The 21,080-nt window shown below is 40.5% G+C and overlaps 1 protein-coding gene across 2 annotated transcripts; it reads right to left on the reverse strand.

Moving 5' to 3' along the window:
- Positions 1–6,394: 6,394 nt before the first annotated feature.
- nptx2a (neuronal pentraxin 2a) lies at positions 6,395–20,254 on the reverse strand. Of its 2 annotated transcripts, none has more exons than XM_085271071.1 (5): positions 19,297–20,254; positions 17,384–17,627; positions 13,107–13,351; positions 10,041–10,220; positions 6,395–9,407 (listed from the first exon to the last, which is right to left on the reverse strand). In XM_085271071.1, the coding sequence occupies exons 1-5, from the start codon at positions 19,744–19,746 to the stop codon at positions 9,180–9,182; spliced, it is 1,347 nt and encodes a 448-aa protein (XP_085127197.1). In that variant the 5' UTR covers positions 19,747–20,254; the 3' UTR covers positions 6,395–9,179. The 2 variants fall into 2 exon arrangements, with proteins under 2 accessions (XP_085127197.1, XP_085127196.1); XM_085271070.1 differs by having other exon boundaries at positions 17,384–17,630.
- Between the last annotated feature and the right edge of the window lie 826 nt (positions 20,255–21,080).

The following is a 21,080-nucleotide window of genomic DNA, read 5'->3' on the forward strand; positions in this document are numbered from 1 at the left end:
TGATGGTATTTTTCTGTCTTTGTATTTCAATGATTTTTGACACCACCATCACCACCACAACACCACTGGCTGACGTATAGCCTCAAACCATGACAGAGCCTCCACCTTATTTTGCTGCTTAGAGAAAAAAGGTTGACTTTTTCTGAAAGTGTCAAAATCAACGTACCAGCACCTTTAAAGCGAAGTCTTTTTTTGTTTCTGTATAAAAAAAAAAACAGCCTAAAGCAACACAATATGCTTTTCAACGGACAACCCTCTCTCAGTTTTGATTATATTTCCACATACCTGAATTAGATTTAGGCGTGAAACTAGATTTTTGGGATTACATTTAGAGGAAATGTAACATTCAGCAACAATTTTGTTTCTTTAAAACACAGCTGGTGTTGATAGTATGTGTACAAAGTGCTCATTACATATGTATCATTATGTAAAACATCATATATAACAAGTCACTGTGGGGTTTGTTATGTAAAGAAAGAAACAGTGATTTGACATTTTACTGATGTACCATTACCGATGCATGTACACATTTGTAACAGCTCAAACATTTCTTCTTCCATTAATTGTTGGCAGAAAAAAAGAAAAAAGAAAAAAGAATGCTACAGAAATTACTGAAGAAGTCACTTGGATGAGAGATGAAACGTAACTCCCACTGAAAACGCTACATCCAGATGAACAGAATCAACTTTTTGGGATACAGAAATGACACTTCCTTCAAAATCTATTTGATGCTGTAGTTTAGTTTCAGAGAACTTTAATTTCCAGGAGACAGACTAAAGGTGAAATATGTGGCTGACTACCACCTCCTACCTCCACACAGGAAGGAAAAACGAAGAAAAAGTCTCACTTTAAAGCCACGGACTCTTCAGTCATAATACCATTGTGAATATGTCAATTTAGGTGCCGCAAGATCTTTTTTCTGCTCTGGTTACAGTTGGGCAGAACCAAAGCATCTCATGCCCCCCACCTCCCCATTTCACCTACTGACTAAGCTGCCTACTGACAGGAGGTTCATGTTTATTGTGCAGGAATGAATATAGTATTGATCGTCTGATCTTAATCTCAGCAAAAGTGCATGTAAATATACCTCTCAGAAAGCTGAACCATTTTAACCATGAATCATATGTTGTTCCTCCAAAATAAGAGAAGCCTATGTGGCAGCGCTAACTCTAGAATAGTGTGGAGCTAAGTCTTTTCCAAAGAAAGACTGTTAATGAAATGAAAACCAGCAGGTGACCATATTTCATTGTAAATGTTAGAGGGACACGAGGGCTGTTTTAAAGTCAATGTGTTTATTTGTTGCAGGGAAACACACAGGTGTTTTGGAGCAAGTAAAAAGGCAATTTTAGTGATGCACAATAAGAGAGTTATTGCTGCAAAGCTTTGCTGCTTCTTGCAAGACAGATAGACAAGTGTTGAGTTACAATTTGCCGTCCACACAGCCTGAGGGAGAGATTTCAGCTCTTTCTCTGTCTCTATCTCTTTTTTAACTGGCAGAAAAAAACCCCCACATATTAAAGCCTGTGTTTAATATTTTTCTTAATAAAGTCAATGCAGAAATCTTATATTGTTAGCAATGTAAATAGTCTCTGTAGGAATACATATCAACCCCAGAAATGAGGACAAAGTGTGTGATTAGACAAGGCATTAAGAATAGATGTGCTGAGGTTAAACACTTTATATTCTGGCTCACAGTCGGCAAACTGTGAGCCTTGTAATCTGAGCATGAAGACGTGTCAGATTTATGATTTTCTACTCTGCTTGAAAATACCCTGTACTGCTTAACAGAATAAAGATGATTTGATATCTCCATCTAGAATCTGCAGGATCTTTGATCTTCAGAGAGGGGGCATTGCAAACTGTCATGCAGCAGCTGTTTCCTCTCCTGTGCTGATTAATTTGTTCATCCCTCCCTCATGCCATCGCCGTCTTTGCTCTTTTTTATTCTTATTCCCCCAAAACAACATTTACTGTGCTCATCTCTGGGTGCTGTGCATAAATAGCACCAAAAGGTACAGCAGGGTGGTTTAATCTTTTCTTGAAATCTGCAAAAAGACAAACTACAAACAAACAACAAAAACTTCAAAGTGATCTAATAGTAACTCATTTAGAGGAGGCTACATGTTGTCTTGGACAACCAAAAAGAGAATATACATGTGAATCTTTTAAAATAGTTGCCAAACAGAACCAGAGATGGGAACAGAATGCAACATTTTTGATGCATAATTTTATAAAGGCGGTGATACAACCCGAAGGGAGTTTGTGGCTCCCACTAATAGTCTGTGACATCCAAGAAAACAGCAGTTTTCAAATGCCTTGGAAAGCCTCGCCTTCTGCACAGGCTTTTCTTCTATAAGGCTTTAATTACTGAGCCAAAGGACTTCTCTGGTCTCAATTCTGAAACTTGTTTATCTCACAGCCTTTACATCGCTCGTTCTTCCGGGCTCCACTGGGATACTGCGTGCATGAGAGGGTGCTAGCAGCACATTGGCACTTTAATTCTACCCCCATCTCCGCATACATCTCCTGAATTCTTCCAGTGACAATCAAATTTGATTTTAATTACATATTTTCACACACTTCGACACAACCTTTGGCTATGTTGGGGAAGGCCTGCTGATCTGGGGCACTGAGAGGAGAATACACGGATGCGAAGAGTGGTCTAATAAAAATGTACCAGGTGAATTTTTCACTGTCACTCTATCCAGTCAAATCTAATAGTTAAATAGAGAAGAAGGCAACAGCACTGAATTGTTAATTTGTTTTTAGTGATGTAGTGCTACCATTACATCTGCAGCAGCTGTTGAAATCGTTTCTTCATGAACCCTCCAGGGCTGCGCTGCTTGGAAATCTCCCTTCCAAACTCTACAGCAGTGGGTGAAAAACTTAATAAGTGGAACAAATTTACTCTCCAGACCTAGCATGGCACCAAAGCTCTCTGTCACAGGCCCACATACACTGACACACAAACACATACACTGTTTATCCTGTTGAATCATGCTGCTGTCAGTGAAACAGATGATAGCCGTAAAATTCAAAGATGATGCTTTGAGCTTAATTCCCCTTTCAGTTAGATTTCATTAGTGCCATGTAACACCTTCTGCAAGATAATTTGTCTCATACACAACAATCAAAAACCTGTGGAATAACGTCAGAAATTAAAGGGAGAGGTTGGATGAGAAAGCAGGAATCAGTTTGTCAGAAGTACCCACACTGGAATAGTGACTTCTTTCTCTACATTTAGGTGGTTTAAGGTGTGGTTCCAGAACTTGGAACAAGAGCTTAGCCTCTAGGGCAGACGCCAGGATAGACAACATCCAAACCAAGTTTTCCTGTTTTGTCTGTGGATGATCCAGATATTAATCCAGATACAGTATTGTGCGGAAGTCTTGGTAAATGGTAAATGGACTGATTCTTATATAGCGCTTTTCTACTCTCACGGAGTACTCAAAGCGCTCTATACAACATGCCTCATTCACCCAATCACACCCATTCTCACAAGCACTTTATCTACACTTAGTGCTTTCTAACAACATTCATACACATTCATACTCCGATGGATGCATCGGAGAGGAAGTTGGGGTTAGTATCTTGCCCAAGGATACTTGACATGCAGACTGGAGGAGCCAAGGATTGAATCACCGACCTTCCGATCAGTAGGTGACCTGCTCTACCTCCTGAGCTACAGCCAAGTCTTAAACTGCCATTTATGCCTTTCTATTTTTCCAAGGACCAAGACTTTCCTGTAATTTATTTAAAATGGTCTGTCTGAAAGTATTTAAAAGTTTTTCTTTGGCTGGTTTTTCACTCATTTTCATTTCAGTCCTTGTGTCTGACCAATTTAGGATCAGGTGCAATGACTGGACAAATCCATGTATCTGATTCTAGTACAGCAGACCTGTAGGGTCAGGTACAGGTACAAATATTTTTTAGGCACACCTAAAAAAATATCTAAAGCCATGACCTTAAGAAAAAAAGGGGCCAAATCCAACAACAGCTGCCTTGAGGCTCATATTGTAAGGTAAAGAGGAAAAACCAAACAATCGAATGACTCCCCTTTGAGCAAGCACTTGGTGACAGTGGGAAGGAAAAACTCCGTCCAGCAGAACCAGGGTTAGGGAGGGGGAGCTATCTGCTGTGATCGACTGGGGGTGAGGGGAGAAATACAGGGCAAAAATCACACTGTAGTCTGAGAGCAAAGCGCTTTGTTGGTGTGATACAGAACTATGGGGTCTTTAGCACAAAATAGGGCTCGATTATTCAAGACCTTGTATGTGATGAGAAGGATTTTAAATTTGATTCTGGAATTAACAGGAGCTAATGAAGAGAGGCCAATATATAGGTGAAATTTGCTTTCCTTCTAGTCCTTGTCAGTACTCTCACTGCAGGATTTTGGATCAACTGAAGGCTTTTCAGGAAGTTTTTAGCACAGCCCTATATAAAAGAATTACAATAGTGCTGTCTACAAGTAATGTATTAACAAGTTTTACAGCATCACTCTGAGACAAGATGTTTTTACATTTAGAGACATTGTGCAAATGCAACAAAACAGTCCTACATATTTCTTTAGTATGCACACTGAAGGATATCGCTCTCATAAAATGTTATGGTCAACAGTATCGAACGCTGCACTGTCTCACGGGACAAGCACAGAGATGAGTCCACTGTCAGAGACCATAGGAATCAATCACTTGTAACCTTCTGTGTTTCTGTGCTGTGATGAACTCTGAAACCTGACTGAAACTCGTCAAACAAACCATTCCTCTGCAGCTAATGAGTTAGCTGTTTCACAAATGCACTTCCAAGAGTTTTTGAGATAAAAGGTTGGAGATTGATCTGTAATTAGCTAAGATAGCAGCGTAAAGTGATGGCTTTTAAAATTAAATGTTTCATTACTGCCAGCTTGAAGGCCTGTGGTATGCGGCCCAGAGATAGATTTAACATATTTAAGATTGAAGGATTAATTAATGGTAGGACTTCTTTGAGCAGTCTTGTAGAAATTAGGTCTAATAGACACATTAATGGTGTATATTAGACCCAGTTCAGCAATGCAAGAAAGACCGGATGCAGGCACTGGGAGAGGCATCTGACACTTCATTTATTTATCTACTGTTCACTGAAGCCTCATCAGAAATGGCCTCAGTGAAAGAGAAGCTGAAAAGAAAACATTCTTAAGGAAGAGAAAGAGAAAGAAAAGGTTGAAGTGTGCCAAATTTTACCTGAACTGAACTGAAAATCAGTGGCAACAGGTCTGATGGAGTCATGAATCCAGATTTGAAATTTCTGGTTTCAATCTTCATCTATATGTGGAAAGTAGGTCAGGAGAAAGGTACAACAGTGGGTGTCTACAACCGAGAAACACGCAGAGGGTAGTGTTTGCCAGTGGTGTTGGGGATCTTGTCAAAATTGATCATCTGGTTCAGAAAACTGCTTTCCGATTTGCACCCGGTTGACAATAGCTTCAGTTTTCAGCATGTCAGCGATCCCAAACACACTGCCAATGCAGTAAAAGCATACCTGTATAAGAAAACACACAATTGCAGACCTCAGCATTATTGAAGGGATTAGTGTGGGATTTTCTTGAGAGAAAATGGAACAAAAGGCAGCCAACAAGAGCTTTGAATGTCCTTTAGGAAGCCCAGAGAACTATGCTTGAAGACTACTTAATGAAATTACAAGAAAACTTTCCTTAGATAGTTCAGGCTGTGCTGAAGGATAAAAAGTTGTCATACCAGATATGGACCTTTAATCTTGGTAGAATTGTACAAACTCAGATTTTTCCTTATATGTTGTATTTCAGATATTTCAGTAAATCACTATCATTTTCCAGCAAACATGTAAAGATATGAGCACGGCTCAAGACAAGTACTGTGTTTAAAAATCAAATCACAGTTAATGATGATTAATTGTGATAGTCTATTCTTCTCTATTTTGACTGTTTACCAGCAACCTGTGGCTTGGCTGGTCAATAAAACCCAGGTGATAAGTAGACTACAGGGAAAAATATTGTCCCTGGCCTAAAGTTTATATTCATATACAGATGTGTGTTTATAGAGATTATCTAACACTAATACTGTTATGTTGGTAGCCACTAAAGACTTAACACAGCACATATGCAGTGGAACCCACTGGGATCTGCAAATAGACACTGATGTGCACAACTGGTGAAGTCTCTCATGGAGCGCCACCTCACAGAAACCAAATGAAAGAAAAAAAAAACATAAAGATGTAAAGTTTTATTGATGTCTTCATACAGCTGAGTGCAGATAGAAATGATGAGAAGCCACGAGTTTTTGTCATTAACTCTGTGGCGAACTGTTCTGTAGGCATGTGAAAAAAGAGCCTCAACGAATATTAAAATAAACAAACAAACAAAAAACTAGTGTATCCATCATTTCTGTAAATGCAAGTGGGATTCTTTAATTTAACTGCAAATTTTTACTTTACATTTCAGAACATCAAGATGTGCAGTGTTACAGCAGCAATGCAATGAAAATAGATACAGAAATATAGAATATGCAAAACAAAAAAACAAACGTAACACATACATATATATATATATTTTTTTCTTTGATGGTATTTTTTGTTTGTTTGTTTTTTTGAAGGCCTCATATTGTTCTCGTATAAAAACAGGGGCTCCCTGGTGCGCCTCCGCCAGCGCTGTGGCGACGGCATCAGAACACACAGGGTCGAGAAGAGAATGAAGAAGGCTCACAGTGTCCTACATTGTAGCAGCTCCCATAATCCGCATGGGCAGATTTTTTCATTTCCACCTGGAAGTCTGCCAATCCAGAGGATTTCTCCGCTGCTGACAACATTTCATTGCCCAGATGAGAGGACATATCCTAGTCCTACAAATAATATGGCTACCAACTGGACAAGCACCCACGTCTCCATTAAAATTAATGCAACCAAAAATGTTACAGTTTTTTTAATCTCCCTCAAAGATTAAAGTAAGGTTTCCTAATTTAGAAACATCAGTGAAGAATAGAGCATGACCTTTGCAGGGTTACACTCCTCTCTGACATCATCACTAATGCAGCGCAATGATATTTTAATAAAACATGCTTCGACTGTTTCAAGCGCATGTTCACTTATTCCATCACATCATTAAGTTGCTGCTTAATTTATCACGTCTCGGGAACTTGTTCTCGCTCTTTTAATGGGTGCAAAAGGACATTCAACCGCACCGCAGAAAAGTGCACAAGCAAAAACCTCTGCTGCACGTACATAAAGAGGACTTTAAAACATTGAAAGCAAACATTTTTTGCATTTTCGTTTGTCCCTTGTCGTCTGTGCTGCTGAGCTGCGCCTTAAAAGCTGACCAAAATTTCACAAGAAAAAGCACATATGGTTTTCGCAAAAGGCCATTTTCACAATTAAAAAAACAAACAATTTCTCCATCTGTTTTTTTTAACATAATGTGCTGCCAATGGACAAAAATCATGAGCAGAAAGCAAGAAAAATACACTTTGCTGGAATCCAATTTCTTGATTTTACATTAAAACACTGTTAACAAAGACACCGAAAAGAAGAACAATCACAAAATGATCACACGTCTTTATGTTTATGCTATTAAGCGTGGACCATCGCATCTCTGCCACATTCTGTGCTGTCCAGTTACCTACTGCATCCTAGTTCTGTCAGCTGTGTGTAGAAGCTTTTTAATGGCTTTTACGCTAGTATCTACTCAGTCAGGAAAAGTCCACAAGGAGACTAAAAGAAAGCCTAGAGGTGATAACAAAGTTTATATCATTTGTTGCCTCTCTTATATCTGTTTCCTTAGAGGAATCAAATCAAGATGAAACAAATGTCCACCACAACAACAAGAAGTAACAATAATTAAGCTGCAAAAAGCGTAAAAGGTTTTATTAACCAAGCAGTAACAAGATCCATCAGTTTCCTATATATATATATTTTTTTAATATAACATATCCATCGATTTAGACTTTTTTTCTGGCTTAGTGTGAGGCAATTAATACCAAACTCCACCTGACAGCAACATTTATAACGCCCACAGAGTGCTGCTCTCATTTGACTTCCCCTTTACATCTCAATATTTTATCAGCTGTGAACCACTTGGCTTAGAGAAACACCAGTGGACCGGGGCTGCTCACCAGCACACTCAATCATTAACACACATAATTACTACCCAGATGAGGAATTAAGGATTGTCCTTGAAGGTCAAACCCAGTCTCTGCCCTCACTGAGCACTCTGCTGGCATCCGCAGCTCAGTTGATTCGCCAGTCCTGGGCAGCTGTCCGACATTGCTATTAACCTGAGCAAAGCCAACCCACCCATAAAGCTGTTTGGGATATGGCAGCTGCTCAAGGGGCAGTGAGGTATTAAACATAGATTTACAAGAATGAAAATGTCCTCCATCCCTCATAATCTCCAGTCCTTCTACACGCAAGACAAGCCTCACGCACATGAACATACACACACTGACTTATGCAATGTTGTCAGAAAGCGGCATCGACTTGTTTAGACACACCCCGCAACACTGTGTGTGTAAACAGAAAGCATGCACTGCCACTTGTGAGCTGCTCAGGCTCATGCATAATATTTAGACAGTCTGCCATGTTGGAATACCTCAAAAATAATCAACAGCGAGGGTTGTTCTCGCCCACTTTGAACTCGTGAGCGTCCACCTCATTTCACCTCACTCCTTGGCTTCTCTGTTTCATTGCTTTTCAAACAGCAAGGAAGCTCACAGTGTGTACTGCACTGCCATGTTACTTAGGAATGGTTTTCCACAGCACATCAAAGCCTGTTTGGAGCTCACATCGACTACGAATACAGTGCAGCATTGTCATTATAAGGAATGCAACCAAGAAGAGCTGTTTTCAAAGAGGAGTCGAATAAAAGTTGATCTACTGAGGAGAAAACACGAAATGACAGCAGCTCATATCATTACAGCAGACTGATGCAACGGCACATCTTCTTCAGATAAGCAAACGATTTTGAAATCCCCTCTAACGTCTTAAGGGTTCGAATTGAACGGACACATGAACTTGTGTTTCCAATAAACACAGAGTCTTTGAGATTATGCAGACCACATAAATATGTAAAAATGTTGGGCTGGTGCTCTTGCCTTTGGGATTTGAAAGAAGCACCAGTCAGAATATTTAGCTTCCAGAGCCCAGCGGCCACACTGGTTTTCCTGCATCGGATCCTTTTAGGAATCAAAAGCACGGTCTTCACAGATTTCCAGAGCAGCCTTGGTCGCACCTCCAAACACTTCCACATTAGCATCAATCCAAGGAACCACGTTTCCGGGCATGTAAGCTGAACAGTTGGCCAGGCCCATGATGTCCACGGGCCGCAGTACTCTGTCCCACATGTTGAACTGGCTCAGCTCGCCCACAAAAGCCTGGGTGGCATCAAAACGGCCTCCCACAATGTCCTTCATAGAGAAAGAGAACAGAGCTGAGTTTCTAAAGGAAATGTAAACAGACTTTAATTAAAATTAATAAATTCTGTTTGATTTTAATCAAAATGCAAAACAAAAGCAAAAAAAAAAAACAAACCTAGACCCCACTGCAAATTCTTTTTAGTGTACTGCCACTTTAAAATATCCAAATGCTGTGCAATCTGCAATACTGTGCAATCTGCAGCAATCTCACCTTAAATGTATGAGTGAGGAAAAAAATCACCACCTCCTTAAGCTCCAAAGTAATGCACTATGAGTTAATAGTTCTCTGAGGAGATTTTACATCACTGTATATTTCTATTTATACACATAGCGCTGTCATGGAGTTAACCAGCGTAATAACTTGCTAACACAGCTCCCAGGGGTAAAATGTTGCCTTTTAGCAGTGGATGAGTGAGGTAATACTGAAAGGGCCACAATAGCGTGAGAAGAGCCTCTCTTCCTCCTCTTCCCTGCTCCCTGCTCAGAGCCTCTGGCGCTGAGCTTGGGGGAGAATACCCCCAGGGATGTTATTGACACAAGGAAAAATACACATGCACACACAGACACACATATACATGCACATACACCTGTTCTTTACCATCAAAGCTTCTCTATTGCTCTCACCTGCTCCTGGCCCAGGATGATCACCCCTCCAGGTTTAATTGGGTGCCAGGGGGCCAAGTTGTCCCCAGTGCCTAAACGCTCACCATCCTGGTAAGCCTCCCAGAAACCATCTCTAGTTGTCCAGGTGATGCAAATGTGGTGCCAGCGCCCGTCACTCACTGACAGAGGGAGTTGGGCCACCTGATTGAGAATGAAGTGCGAGGTGTGAATGGCGTGAGCACAGTGAGGAAGGCTGAAGAACGAGGAGCAACGATAGGCAGATACAGTATAAGGGTGCAAGAGAAGTCGAGAGAGGTACAAGTGTAATTGTGGCATGCTAGAAACAAGGACACCAATTAGAAGGGCCGGGGCTTCAAAGAGACAACCCTCTGCAAAGAAATCCCCACATGAGCCGTATGACATATAAAATTTAGATTACCCAGGTGACATCAAGGGATAGAGCATCCTTCAAAGCAGTCAGATAGCTAACAGCAAAACAGTGTCCTTTTATGCTTTGTTCACAGATCAAAGAAAAACAACCGGTTATTTTACCAGCCAATGACATCATAGTCCTCTGAGGATACAGTGCGGCACATAGGATTATCAGTGTGTACTGTAACTCATTAGCTTTTTTTTATATAACCCTACAGGGCTGCTTTATCCTAATACCTAGTTGCAGATGTAGCTCCAGATGCAAATAAACCCAAAAAGATGGGCAGTCACTCAAAATAAAATTCGACTCACTTGCAATTACAGAAGCAATTGACCCTGTTAAGGACACCAGGCGTTACACTTCACCACAGGGAACACTGGGAAGGTTGTTATAAAGTCTGTCTGATTTGGAGCATTCTGGGCCACATGGACTGTTTAAAGATTCAGGTTGTAAAATTGAAAAAAACAAACAAACAAAAAAAACAACATTCGTCAATTATTCTGCAGCAATGGATTTATGCCAGCTGTGATTCTTTGTAGACACAGAGTTTCGAATTAAAGCACTATATCCACAGGGCATACTCTTGAGAATGACTGACTCATTTTTTAATACTACAAATGACACACTCACACCGTAAAACATACAATTTTGCAGTTATTACATAGTTGAAATGCATATTCTCCTCTTGGCTTTTTAACAAAAAAATAATAATATTTTGACTCGCTATAGCAGGAAAAGCATGCATGTTTCTCTTTTGTTCCATTTCTCTATAAGACAAAACAAGGAAACTGGAGCCTGGAAGGGGACACCTAAAATGAAAACCATTGTTGGTATCTACATCTATGCTTTTCCCTCTATGAGATGTCAAAATGGCCCGTGATGTGTTTTACTTAATGTTCAGAGGACTTTCTGTTCCTCATCTCCAGCAGGGTGTTGATGAGGTTCTGCAGGTAAGTGTGAAATGTTTTTAGCAGGTGACGCAAGAAAGAGCGAAGTCATTAAAGTGTCCGTATTCTACAGCAGTGATTACAGTGATGTTTGTCTTCGCAGACAACCCAACAAAAACGCACCAACTGCATGAATTTTTAAGGATATTTGGAAAATCTGGACCCATCACACATTTGTACACTTGCCAACAAAACAGTGTTACTATTGTACAAGGCCAGCTGAATCCATTACTGATTAAACTCCTGGTAGTCCCATTTGAATGAAAAATTGAGATGCCACTGGCATCTTTTGAACATTGGAGGGGAGAAAAAACATGACAAAAAAAAATCAACTTTTTTCCCCTTTTTCTGAGACAAAATATACGATGATGAAGATGCTGCTTTATAACAACAAAGACGCTCTCTCCCCCCATAACCAAGTACAAATACATAATACAGACAACGCTGCACTTTTTAATACTGTCGAGGCAGCTTTCTGCTTTCTTCTCAGTATGCTGCCAAATGAACAGCATAAACAATGTGCCCCAGAGGGCCCTGTTATCACTGCGAACAAGTTTAGCACATGGATGTGCTGCTGCACATACGGTTATCATATTCACCAGCCTCTCCTCGCTCTCTTCTGCTCTCATGCTTTCTGTCTCACTTCCTAACTTCCTTTTTTTTCTTTTTTTTCTGGCACCTTCTCATTTTTCCCCTCTCTTTACCAACTCCTTCTTACACTGCTCCATCACCTCGAGAGCTTGTTTAATTTCCACCCTCTTTCCCTCTTTTTCTCAGTCATACTCTCATCATTTTCTCCCACCATCTTTCTATTATCTGCCTGACTTGAACACATGTATAATGCATAGTGAAGGAAAAACTGTGGGTAGACCTCTCCAGTAACACCACAAGTCAACAAGATAGTGGGACTATGATTGTTTCCAACGCAGGAAAATATTATCATAAAATTCCCCAATTACAACAATGAGCTGTGATATCATAAGACAAAGAAGTGTTAAGTACTACATTGGATAATGTGTGTTCTTAGCTTTACACTAAGAACTTATTTCCCATGAAGCTTTGCTCCCAAGTTTCCATGTGATGTGAAGCTTGAACCCATCACAAAGAAAGCAACATTTAGCCTCAAAATTGTGTCTTTCATCAATAAAACAATTACAGGTCTTTTGCTTTATGACAAAATTGCATTAAATATTGATAAAAGTTTATTTGTTTTTTAACATTTTCTTATATTTTGGGTTAATTGCGATTACACTGTTTAACTACAATATAACCTCCAAAGAAAGCAAAGAGGACAATGAAGCAGATGAGCACATGTGGCAGCACAACTCCTCTAATGAATTACTGTTATTCGCGGGTGTGAGCGAAATGTGGGTCGATGGTATTAAATGTTTATAAGGAGCAAAATTAAATATTCAGAGCTAATGGTCAGCGAACTGCTTCTCGGCTGTATCGTTATTGTGCACACATGTACGTACAGAAGCTATGTGCTTGTTTTGGATCCCAAAGCCGGCTCATTCTTATTCATTCTTTGCATTTAATTAGTGTCTTTGCTGATCCACATTTACGCCCATCATTAGAGCCAGCTGTGTTGCCAGGAAAATACTAAAGGATTTAGAGCATCTGTCTTCAGAAAATCAGGTCAGTGTGAAGGATTTACTCTGCAGCATGAGCAAATGGTGAAATTTAAGTTCATCACAATAGACTTACCTTGTCATTGACTAGTAGCTCAATGGGATTGTTTCCCCATTCAATGAGGACTATCTCATTGGCCTGGCCTGGAACGCCATATGAAAATGGAGTTCCTATTCCCGGACTAGCGCTGGACTTGAGCCACATGCAGACAGTGAAGGCGTACATCTCTGGGAGGCTCTTCTTGATGCGTCCATACAGGTAGTTTGTACGGAGAGGAAGGGACACCTTGAAATCCTCAGGTGACTTGAAGGCATTATTATCTGTTGATAGATGAGGAACACTTAATGTAATATATTCAAAGTTATTTTTAGTGTGTCACGACTTGATAGTTCTGAGGATGACGACAGAAAAAAGAAGATAAGAAAGTGTGAGTCACTGTCACACAGATCACTGCTACTGTCTTGGTAGTCCAAAGATGAAATGCAGAGCTTTAAAGATCCATTTTCCACATTTTGCTTTTTGCCAATTAAGAGCAATTTCAAAAATATGTAGAACAATTGTAGAACCTTTGTGCTGTTATTCTTTTATCTTAACCTTTGCTGTGGAGAAGACTGATGAAGTCATAAGAAATGAAAAATGTATTTGCAGTGAAGTGGACTGATTTTGAAAAACAATTACAACTTTCCACTCAGTCCCACTGCATTTCTGTTTTTTATGTTTCTTGCTCTTCACTTTTCCCTTTCCTGTTCAAGCCAACTTTTTAACCAGTCAATATTTGACCTAGGCATACTGCCAGTGCATGCTGCTGCCTCTGTGTTTTCATGATCCTTCACCCTGAAAAGCCTGAAACATCTTAGATAGACACAAATTTGGGACCATAATTCTAGCCTAAAACAGGGAAGAGGTTTCATAGACAGTCACTACAAGATACATACAAGATATTTAATATGAGGTACAGCCTCCTTTGGAGGTGATGCAAACTGTCTCCCATCTGTTCGTGGAACGAACACGTGTCCGGATCTGTTGTTGAGGAATTGCTCTCCATTGCTGGATGTGTGCAGCCTGCAGCTGTGCAGTGGTCGCTCTGTGTGGCTAATGAGCACGTTGGGCCAGCAGGTCCCAGACATGTTCAGTGAACCATATGAAGACTAAATGATAGCCAAGAAACTGTCTGGATATGTTCTTGATTTAGAAAGATCTGTGCTATTCTGGCAAAGTGGGGGCAGGCATTGTCCTGCTGAAAAAGCTGCAGGGTGGGGGGCTACCACAAGAATAGCACAAGCACAGGTCGGAGGTTGCACCGCTATCCAGTTAGATTTCCACCAAGGATAATCAGATCAGAGATGGTGCTCTCATAGGCATGCAAAGCTGTAGCAACGGCTTGGACATGCATGTCAGCATCCAACATGCCAACAGGCTGGCCTTGTTTGACTTCATTCAGTCACAGCACAGTGGCACTGATGACAGTGTTGTACAAACACTGTTTTTGTCTTCTAACATTTATGGCTTGAGCATCCAATAACTTCAACCAATTATTTTAAAATTACCAATCACAAATGATTAAAACCAACCAACCAACTAAAAACGACTCACAGAAGATATTTGGGCTTTCCAAGAGATTAAAATCATCTGATGAGACTACACCAGCAGTTGGTCACCAACTTTTCTTTTTTTTAGTCTAAAATGTTGGCATTCAAGTGATTAACCATGACGAGTAACAGTGCAAGTTAACAATTAAACACTAGCATTGTTATCTTTATGAGCTGGAACAGCCTGATGTTAGCATGCTACATTTGCTGAGTAGCATGAGCACTGAGTTTGATAGATTTGTAGGTGAAAAACTAAAAAAAGAAAAACCTTTATGAGTCCTATTAAATCATATCTGTACCAAATTTCACAGTGACAATGACTGCAAAGAAAACCTATATAACAGCAGAGGGGTGCAGTACAACACTATGTTCCCCCCCTTGCTTGTGTGACTTCTCTCTGAGTACTCCGGCTTCCTCCCATGATCCAAAGACATGGATGGGGTTAATAACAATTCTAAATTGGCCATAGTTGTGAATGTGAGAGTGAATGGTTGCCTCTCTGTGTTGTCACCATGATAGATTGACAACCTCTCTACTGTGCATCCCATGTTTCACCCTGTGACCACATCCCTATGGCCTTCAAAGTTCAAGTTTTCTTTTTTCATATTCAGGTAACAATGGCACACGGGCTTCATTTGGACAAGAAGTTTCCAAAGAGAGACAGAGAGAGAAAGAGAGAATAAATCTAATGGCCAGCTCTCTTGTAGTGGTCGGGACATTTTCAGATTTGAGTAAAACATGAATTTAGTGGATTGAGAGTGCCTAACAAGCAAAAGATCCCTGGGAAAACACACAAGACTCTGCCAAATAAAACATGTGGAGTGACCGTTTGTGAATAAAGGAGCAGCTGAAAGTGGCATCTTCTTCTAGTGAAACACAAAGTTAAAAAAATAATGTTGACGCAAAAAGAGAAGCCAGGAGAAATCAGGAACTATCACCTGGGGACCGCAAATGTCTAGCATCTTGTTCTATTGATTACTGAGATGCCCGAGTCTGGACCAAAATACTGAATTGACCATGAACCGGCAGACAGACAGGGGAACTGGCTGACACACTGCTAACCTTGGAGTCATAACTTGCTCCAGGCTTGTTTACCAGGTGTTTCCCAATCTGAGGAACACATCGCCGGCAGATAGTTCAAGAATTTAACAAAAAAGTTCCACCGTATAAAACTGTGAATAACTTAAGGATTTCATCATCTACAGTAGACATAATTATTAAAAGATTCAGAGACTCTAGAACTTCCTCTGCACTTTGAGACCCTTATAAGGCACAGCACGGCAAAAACACACTTTCCTGTGTTTTGTGGGTTGACTGATCAAAATTAGAAGCTCCCTTTTCTCCAAGTATTATTATCAGCTGTTGACAGCTGCTGAAAAGCTTTAAAGAAGATGTGAGGTGGCATTAAACGTGCTTCTGTGCCAAATTTGTAAACACTGTGTTGGCATCACATGGAAAGATTAGCATTTTCTTTTTTAGAAAAAAAAATCCAATTTCAATTTTGTCAGTTTAAAAATATCCTTTAAAAAAATCTTTGTTCTGTCATAAGTTACATCAATACAGGTTTTACAATATTTTCAATTTGTTTCCATTAAAATTTGTATGAAATTTCAACTTTTAAAATTGTAAATGCACAAATTTTCATCCTCCAATGTTATTATGTTAGTGCTCCAATTCGCTTAATTCATTTCTGCTCAAACTCAAAGCTTGGAGCTAATTATTTAGCTGTTGGTCAGCTACATAAAGGAAAGGATAGTTGTGAAAATCACACATAATATGATTTAGTGGTTGATTTGCAGGAAAGTAACACATTTCAGTTTTCAAAGTGGTGGAATTAGAGTTTTACCTGTGCTGAGCACAATACTCTGGCCTTATACACCGCTAAAAACCACAACTCCTCTGGTTATATTGCGCAACTTTAGCACTAAAATAAGGCTTTACAATGCAGACCATTTTAGAATTAAATTGGTTTGACTGCTGAACCGGTCAAATCAATTTAACCTGCAGAATTAGAATGTGAAATGTAAAATCTAAAAATGTGCACTGAGCTTTAAGTCAATACTGCATATTTTACTTTAATGCACAGGGCAGATGATACCAAGCTATCACCAGTGTAAAAATCTTCACAAATCCAACTGACACAACAACACCACACCACAGCCTTGAAAATCGCTGTGGAATTGAATCGACATCTCTCTGGCACACATTTGATATAAATTGAACTAAATAAGTCTCACAATGTAGCATTTGTTGAAGGTCTATTGTACTGACTTGCAATATCATACATGCGGTTGTGTTATTCGGTCCACTGCCCATCTGAGCAATTAGCTTTAGCTACCCAAATCTATAGCTTGTATCAGACCCCTGACTCTATCAGCTAAACCTTAGCGGGGTGCATGGGGACAACAGGAAATAGGTGAGTGGCGGGATCATCTTCTAAAACAGCTTTCCTTCCAGCAGACATATTTTGTGGTATTTTAACATGTACCATCAAAGTGATACCCGGGAGTGTGGACATCTCTTGAACATTTCTTAAACTCATTAAGCATTCAACGTTGCTTTCCAAGCCTTATTTTCAAGACCAGGAACTTCTCTGAGAATGGCTCTGAGAAAAGGATCACTTTTACTTCCATCATCAGAAAAGTGCACAGGGATTGACTAATGAGTTCTAAATCCAGCAGACAACAAAAAAGGGGAAAAGGAAAAAAAAGTTTGGCATTAAATTTTGCCATGAAATTTCCCAGCACCCATTGTATCACTTACTTTTTTCGAGCTCTGTGATCCTCTCCAGGAGGGAATTGAGCGCACTCTCGGTGCGTTGGCGGTGGGCTGCTGTTTCATTGTAGAGCTGGCTCTTCTCCTCCTCCAGCTCAGCCACCTTCCGGAGGAGCTGGGTCTCCAGCGCCCCCAAACGTTGCCGCAGCAGCTCCCTGAGCTCTGGTGGCAAGGGAGTCAGGGCCGAGACACCAGCGGTTGACACATTTGTGATGGGGAGACGCAAACTCTGCTGCTGGGAGATAGATAGATAGATAGATAGATAGATAGATAGATAGATAGATAGATAGATAGATAGATAGATAGATAGATAGATAGATAGATAGATAGATAGATAGATAGATAGATAGATAGATAGATAGATAGATAGATAGATAGACATTTATATAAATACCCAGATTTGTCTTATAGTTATCTATATATTGATATCTGATATTCTTTTAGCACTATTGTTTTTGATACATCAATATCAACATGAAGACACTGATTGGTGACCTGCCATATATCTGTGGATGTTTTGGGTATTTTGGGTATTCGGTAGATTGCACAATGTTTGTTTCCAGGTTGTTTTTGGACTTAAGGAAACAGCTCTACAGCCTCATGTTTATAGGGGGTGCATGGTTTGATTGCAAAATGTTCCTCAGACATTTTTAGTTTCCTTTGCGGCCTGGTTCGCCATGGAATTCAGAAACCTTGTGGATTAATTTTTTTTTCTGACACAATGACACCATCCCAGAGCCTCAGTTGAAGAGGTTATTTGGTAATCTGAGACTGAAATCAGAAGCAAACAGTCACATGGTGCAACTGTTGATGTGTGTAGATGGCTTTGATATGAGATGCACATCCTACTCTAGACAGCCATATTGCTATCAGCAACACTGGTTTTGCAATAATCAGGATGTTAAGCAGGTCCAGATCAATAGATATGTGATTAAAATGCAATGTAATATGTATCCTTATGACTGCAATGCATCCTTCATCCAATCGGGGTATTGAAGCTTCCAATCAAGTGAAGAGGGAGAGGAGGGAAGGGAGTAGAGAGATAGATGGATCAGCAATGCAGTATACTGAATATAAAAATAGCCTTGAATTTAAAAACAGTATTATAACTGCTTATGGCATCAGGGCTGTGAGCTGGTGAAAAACACAGTGCGCAATGACATGACATAAGCGACAAAGCCAGGGCTTATGTTAGCGTCTACTGCATGTAAAAATAATAATAAAAAAAAACGAAACCCCCCCCCACTTCACTATAGTTGACCTCACTAAATGTGATCTTTGAGCCTTGTAGAATTAAATGGGACTGAGCAGAGGGCTGGTGATGGTGCAGAACTCCAGAGCCAGAGCAGAACTCCCAGGCAAACAAGACAAACCATTAAGCATTTGATTTGATTTGAAAATGTAATGCTCTGATGCAGGTAAAATCTGGGGAAATGAAAATCATCAGCTGCCACGAATAATTAGCCACACGACCGCAAATAAAAGCGTATGTGGAACACATACACGCGGCACTCATAAATTATTCAAGGTTGCTTTGCAAATTCCTGCACCACATGTATGATTACACCTTTGACAAGATTTTTTTTTTTGTTACTCATCTCTTATTGATGGCTCTTATGCAGTGGGTTTCGCCATCAGAGATATATTTTAATGATTAAAGGGGTATTGATGAGACATGGCCATTACGTGACCCTTTGATCTCCCGATTCCCCCGAGAGGTCTCCTGCGGCGGGGAATATTATCAGACGCGCAATGCTCTATAGTAATACATGATAGTAGGGGGGGGGGGGGGGGGGGGGATGGAAACGATGCAATGGTGCATCTTATTTTCACGGGGGGTGAGAGGGAAATAAGACAAAAGTGCTTTTCTTATGTAGCTACACAGCATGTTTCCACCTTACCTCCAAGTTCTCGAGCCGACCTTTAAGACTCTGCATGGTCTTGCCCAGTTGATCTATAGTTTCACTGGGGTCCCGGGGCAAGTCTCCCATGGTGTTCTTGCCGTACTCCTTCCGCCTGGAGCCCTGACCTCGGGACTTGCCCTGCGACGACTCGTCGGCTGCCGCCTCACAGCGCGCAAGCTTAGAGTTGAGCTCTTTGATGGTTCCCTGCTGGCTCACGATGGTCTCCTTCTGCTGCAGGATGGTCTCCCTAAGCTGGATGATCGTATTCCGAAGCTCGTCCTCCACTGGGCTGCTGCTCTGGACACGGTTCCCCGTAGGACCATACCCGCAGCCGGGCTCTGCGCCCGGAGGAATAGCGTTACATACAAAGCGGCTACCTGTAGCATCCTGGCTTCGCACCGCGCGTCCAGCGACTAGATACAACAGTCCAACTACTAAGGCCAGCATCCTGACAAGATAGACTACACAAATCCCACTGTAAAAAAGGGGAAAATGATCCTAAATTACGCACTTAACGCTTGAAAGTCTTCTGTAAAATAATAACAAACAAAAAAAGCCCAAACTTCCTACAACACAACTCATTCATTCAAATGGACATTTTTTCTGGACTTTCAAAGTGTAGCAAGAAGAAAGAAAAAAGGATGAAAAAAGATCAAACTTCATCTACAGTGTAACCATGGCAAAAAACTAGATCAGAATCCGCAGTGAAAAATCGTAACAGCAGACATCCACCAAACTCACGGTCCTCTTAAATAAATAGATACCAGCAAATCTAAATTCTTTCTGCAGATGGTGCAAGAAAAACAGGTTTTGATAACTCCTTTACTGGGAAATGAGTTGGAGTCTATTGAGTTGTTATCATCACAGAGAAAGAAAAAGAGATGGAAAGGGGGAAAAAACAAATCGGGCTGCAGAGAACTCAGTTTTGCTGTCTTGCCTCTCCGGTTGGTTGGATTGTGAGTGAGTGGTGCTGAAAAGACAGCGACGCTGCTCAGCCAGATTATTATGGGGAGGTGCGCACTGGCGCATCCGCTCATCAGTGGAGCGCTCAGGTTATTCAGCTTCAGCCTACGTCATCACTGAATCCTAGTGGAGCGGGTCCGCGCTCCAAGTGTCTCTCATTGAGTTTTTATGACCTGTTTAGAAGCGCCGAAGCTTAAAGATGTCAAAGCTTCTTTTTTTTATTGTGTTTCTTTTTATTAAACAAACGCACCGATAGGGAATGCTTCGCCTCTCAACGACCTATTATGACCTATTAGAGCCTATTATGGAATACACAGGAAAATGTCCCCACTGGGAATAAACATGTACCACAGACTCAATAATGTGACACCCCCTGACGGATTTAATTTAACAGCTGTCGTGATCTTGCGTCGGCTCTTTCTCTCTCTCTCTCTCTCTCTCTGACCCACAGTGTCTCAGCGTTGAAGTAAGCGTTTTTTCCCCAAGGTGCTCTAACTGTAAGGGCAAACATTAAGATTAAAACACATTTTCCCTATTCACACACTGATAATATTGAAAGGGGTTTTCATTTCTTACAAAATAAAATATCCAGTGACAGACTGTTAAAATGGGATAGTTAAAGGTGTATTTGCACCAAAAGTTACAGTGAATAAGCCACTGGTTTGTTATTGAAACTTCATGCTATTACAGAATATAAAGCATAAAAGGGTGTGCTTCTTTTCAAGTGTTAATCCTCAGTCATTTCTCTCTGCAGGGGGTCTATCTTTGAGTCCAAGCTCCACCAATTTAATGAGGCTACACTCTCTCTGTTAGATAGA

This window comes from Mchenga conophoros, linkage group LG4 (genome assembly GCF_057382185.1).
Source record: "Mchenga conophoros isolate Kocher_MC1m ecotype Shallow Benthic linkage group LG4, M_conophoros_male_GT1.1, whole genome shotgun sequence".
Classification (NCBI taxonomy): Eukaryota; Metazoa; Chordata; class Actinopteri; order Cichliformes; family Cichlidae; genus Mchenga; species Mchenga conophoros.

Bases quoted from the DNA above. Each gene is read 5' to 3' on its own strand.
- nptx2a (XM_085271070.1), bottom strand. From the start codon at position 19,746: ATGCTGGCCTTAGTAGTTGGACTGTTGTATCTAGTCGCTGGACGCGCG. The intron at 13,352-17,383 runs GTAAGTGATACA...ATCTATCAACAG, and splicing joins GATCACAGAGCTCGAAAAAA to ATAATAATGCCTTCAAGTCA. The intron at 9,408-10,040 runs GTGAGAGCAATA...TTCTCTATGAAG, and splicing joins TCATCCTGGGCCAGGAGCAG to GACATTGTGGGAGGCCGTTT.